The sequence below is a fragment of the Aureococcus anophagefferens genome (assembly GCF_000186865.1).
Source record: "Aureococcus anophagefferens unplaced genomic scaffold AURANscaffold_11, whole genome shotgun sequence".
Lineage (NCBI taxonomy): Eukaryota > Pelagophyceae > Pelagomonadales > Pelagomonadaceae > Aureococcus > Aureococcus anophagefferens.
Genome location: NW_008705571.1, coordinates 679,650 through 683,775, shown reverse-complemented (window position 1 = coordinate 683,775; position 4,126 = coordinate 679,650). Strand labels below are relative to the sequence as shown.

At 70.8% G+C, this 4,126-nt stretch overlaps 1 protein-coding gene across 1 annotated transcript; it reads right to left on the bottom strand.

Moving 5' to 3' along the window:
* Positions 1-1,056: 1,056 nt before the first annotated feature.
* On the bottom strand, positions 1,057-3,869 carry AURANDRAFT_71765 (hypothetical protein; the record flags this gene model as incomplete). Its single annotated transcript, XM_009039346.1, has 2 exons — positions 1,057-1,444; positions 1,556-3,869. Coding segments are annotated over 2 exons (2,701 nt in total), but the record flags the coding sequence as incomplete, so codon positions are not given.
* Positions 3,870-4,126: the final 257 nt, after the last annotated feature.

Below are 4,126 nucleotides of genomic sequence, written 5' to 3'. Positions count from 1 at the left end.
ACGAGGCGGAGGAGGCACGCGCACCAGTGGATCGAGATGAGCAGGAAGAGCGCGTACTTCGTGAGCGTCTGCCACTTGGTGCTCACGTCGATGTGCTTGGCGATGTGCGCCAGGAGCCGGTAGCTCTTGACCGCGCGGAGCAGCTTGCTCAGCTTGAAGACGCGCATGATGCGGAAGTAGCGCGTGTTCTCGCCGCCGACGTACTCGAAGGGGAAGATGGACACGAGGTCGATGAGGAACCACATGCGCAGGTACTCGAGCGCGATGTAGCGCCGGTCCATGATCCACGTGTTCCGCTCCGCGTTGAAGTACGCCGTGTTGAACGTGAGGCACATGTCCGCCAAGAAGCTGAGGTCCACGAGGAGGTTGCAGACCCAGAGCCCCGACATGCCGCCCGGCGGGCGCTTGCAGTTGCTGACGAAGGCGATCTCGAAGGGCGTCACGATGAGCACGTAGCCGATGAGCCCCAGCGTGAAGAGGTTCCACCGCATGCGCCACATCGAGTACGGGTCCAGCACCTTGACGAACGAGGTCTGGTCGTGGGTGAGCATGTCGGCCTGGTCCGTCGGGCACTGCGGCTTGCGCCGGGTCTTCGGCCGGTTCGCCGGGTTCGCGAGGATCACGCCCGTCACGAGCGACCGCGCGCTCTCGCGGCGCACGACGTCCTTCGTGCTCGGCTCCTCGGGCTCGGGCCGGCCCCAGCCGTCGCGCTTGATGCCGGGCCGGTCGCGCTCCGCGGGCGCCGGCGCCGGCGCCGGCGCCTTGCCGAAGTGGTGCCAGTGGGCGTTCCCGCCGGGCATCATCGGCGCCAGCGTGTAGCGGCGCGAGTTGAGCTCCCGCGGCGTCTCCGTGACCTGGCGCGCGCTGATGCTCGGTCCGAGCGTCGACATCGACTGGCTCGGCGACCCCATGTAACGGGCGACGTCGACCGCCTTCTTCATTCTCCGGGGGGGGGCTGCCTCAACCTAATAAACTACCATCGACGAGCGAATATTGTCTCCGCGTCACGGTGCCGACGATGAATTCAACGCCGCCTTCAACGCGCAGAGCGACCTCTTACAGCCGATACCGGTCCGTGGCGGCGAGGAGGGCGTCGACGTTCTCGTCGTCGCCGCGCGCCTTGTTCTCGCGCGCCCGGTCGTCGGCCTCCTGGTCCTCGGCCTTCCTCCGGATGACGCGCACGGTGAGGCCCGGCTGCCGCGCCATGACCATGTTCCGCCCCGACGGCCGCGGCGCCGCCGCGGCGCGGGGGTCGCCGGCCCCGCGGCGCGCGAGCTCCTCGCCCGCGTCGTGGTGGTGGTGCAGGTGCACGTGCGCGCCGTGGTGGTGGTGCGGGCCCGAGCCGCTCGTGGGCGTGGCCTTGGAGATGGCCGTCGAGCCCGACGCGATGGACGAGTTCTCGAGCGTCAGGTCGATGGAGAAGCTCATGAGGTCCTCGCGCGACCTGCGGCGGGGGGGTTGGCGTCGGCGCGCGCGCGCGCGGCGTCGCGGCGGCCGAGCGCGCGAGGCGCGCGGGCGACGCCGACGGCGGGGACGCGGCGCGCGGGACGAGGACATGTAGTCCTGCATCTTCGTCTGGTCCGGGTCGTCGTCGAGGAGCATGCTCGCGAGGCGCTCGACCTCCTCGGGCTGGATCATGGACTTGAGGCGGTTCGCGAGCTGCTGGCGGCGCGCGTGGAGGTCGCGGACGACGAGGTCCTTGATGATGTCGTGCCAGGTGTCGCCGAGGTTCGTCGCCGTGTAGAGGCGGAGCGCGGGCCAGCTGAAGGTCCGGCGCTCCTTCTTGGCCTTCTCCTTGAGCTGGTTGAGGTCGCGCGCGGACGGGTTGAGCTTGCCGGACGCGCGCATGAGCGCGCGCGCGACGTCGTGGTCGATGACCATGACCTTCTCCCGCTCGCGGAGCTCGGCGGCGTAGGCGATGTGGCGGCGGCGCTTGCGGCGGCAGGCGAGGACGACCATGCCCAGCACCTCCGTCGTGCCGAGCGACACGAGGAGCGCGCCGTCGGGCTTGCGGACGGCCGCGTGGCGCTTGGCGACGTCGTCGACGTCGGGCAGGGGCTTGAGGATCTCGAGGGCCTGCTGCTTGCGCTGGAGGGAGCGGATGGCCCAGAGGGCGTCCATGCGCGCGTACGTCGCGGCCGACGCCTTGCGCTGCGACGCGTGCTCGTTGATCTGCCGCGCGGTGAAGCGCGCGATGCCGCTCATGTGCACCTCGCCGAGGGTCTTGCGCTGGTCGCTCTTCTTCACCTTGGCCTTGCGCTTCTGGCGGAGCTGCTTCTCGAGGGCCGCGCGCACCGCGCGCTTGTGCGCGGCCATCGCGTCCGATGCGAGCTTCTCGCGGATCTCGTGCTCGAGCTTGACCCAGAGCTTCCAGCAGACCTTGCGCCGCGCCTTCCAGCAGATCGAAAAGTTGCGGATGGCCCGCTGCGACTTGCGCACGCTGTGGAGGAAGTGCTGGACCGCGTTCCGCGGCGAGCCCTCCTCCTCGCGGATCTCGTCGAGGAACGTGCGGATCTTCGTCCGCGCCATCCGCAGCTTCTTCGCCCGGAGCGCCCGCTTCAGCCCGGTGCTCGCCGCGTGGAGCTTGCGCATGCGCGGCGCGAGCACGCGCACGAAGTGGCTCCGCCAGCAGTGCTGGATGATCTTCGCGCGCCGCGTCCGGAACCGGAGCTCCGCGAGCTCGGACATGCGCATGAAGGCGCCGTTCCGCAGGTTCCGGATGAAGGCGCCCTGGACGACGAGCGGCAGCCAGCCCTGGCGGCACCGCGCGAGCTCGATCACGCGCCGCTCCTCCGCGAGCTTCGCGAGCTTCGCGTTTTCCCTGCGGACGTGGCGCGTCGCCTCGGCCTCGAGGATCCGCGCCTTGCGGAGCCGCGCGGCGTCGCCCTTCTCCAGCTCCCGGATCGAATTGACGCGCTTGAGCTCGCGCCGGAAGCCCCGCGTGTAGAGCGGCTGGACGACCTTGTTGAGCTCGACGCGGTTCGCCGCGGGCGGCAGCGCGCCCGGCAGCATCGTCGGGCCGCCGAGCAGGTCGTCGCCAAAGTGCGTGAGCATGGGCAGCACGGGCAGCTCGAGGAGCGCGTCGCCGGGCACGGGCGCGGGCGCCGCGTCGCCGCCGCCCGCGCCGTCCGCGCCCGGCCGCGACGCGGGCCGCGACCCGGGCGGCGTCCGCGCGGGCGTCGGCTCCGCGGACGTCGTCCCCGGCCGGTTCGTCGACGACGTGCCCGGCCGCGACGAGATCTTCAGGATGTCCGGCGACGCGGGCCGCGACAGGGTCTCGAGCGCCGCGGCCACGATCGCCGGGTCCGGCGGCGCGTGGTCCCGCTTCGGGCGCTCCGGCTCCGGCGGGATCCACACGGGCAGCCGGTACATGGTCTCCACGTGCTCGTCGTCCTCGGTCATGAGGCCGCGCCGGCCCTGGATCGACCGCAGCGGCGCCGCGGCCGCCGCCGCGGCGAGGTGCGCGCTCCGGGCCGCGCTCAGCCGGAAGACGCCGTCGGACGACTTGGACGGCCGGAGCTCCGCGCCGTCCGCGACGGAGTCGACGCCGGCGAGCGGGCCGATGCCGTTCGGGTAGAGCACGGGCGCCGACGCGTGGTGGCTCGAGTGCGGCCGCCGCTCTGACAGGAACGCGTCGAGGTCGACGCCAGACCGCGACTTGGGCCGCATCTGGCTCGGCGAGTTGCCGCGCTCGAGCTGGAGCGACTGGAAGTGCTCGTACTGCTCGGGCTCGAAGCGCAGCTCCTCGCGCACGGGGCTGTACTCGCCCGACGCGCGCGCGTCCTTGAAGATCTGGTACTTCGTCGCCTTCGTCCGCAGCCGCTCCGCGGGGGAGGGGGCGCGGTGCTTGGTTTTGTCTTTTTGTTCTCTCACCTCGTTTTTGAGCGCGATGACATCCTGCGCCAGCCACTCGCGCTCGATGGACTCGTCCGTCACCTCCTGGAAGGCCATGGTGACTGGCGCGCGGCGGCAGCGGCAGCCCCGAAGAGCTTGGCCAGACGCGCTATCACCTGAGGCAGAGGAAGATCAGCTGCGTGAAGTGATTGTGAAGCTTGAGCTCATGAGCTATGGCTCGGCTCGAGCTCGGTTGCTCCCACTGAAGCAGTCCGTGCAGCTCGGCGCGTCT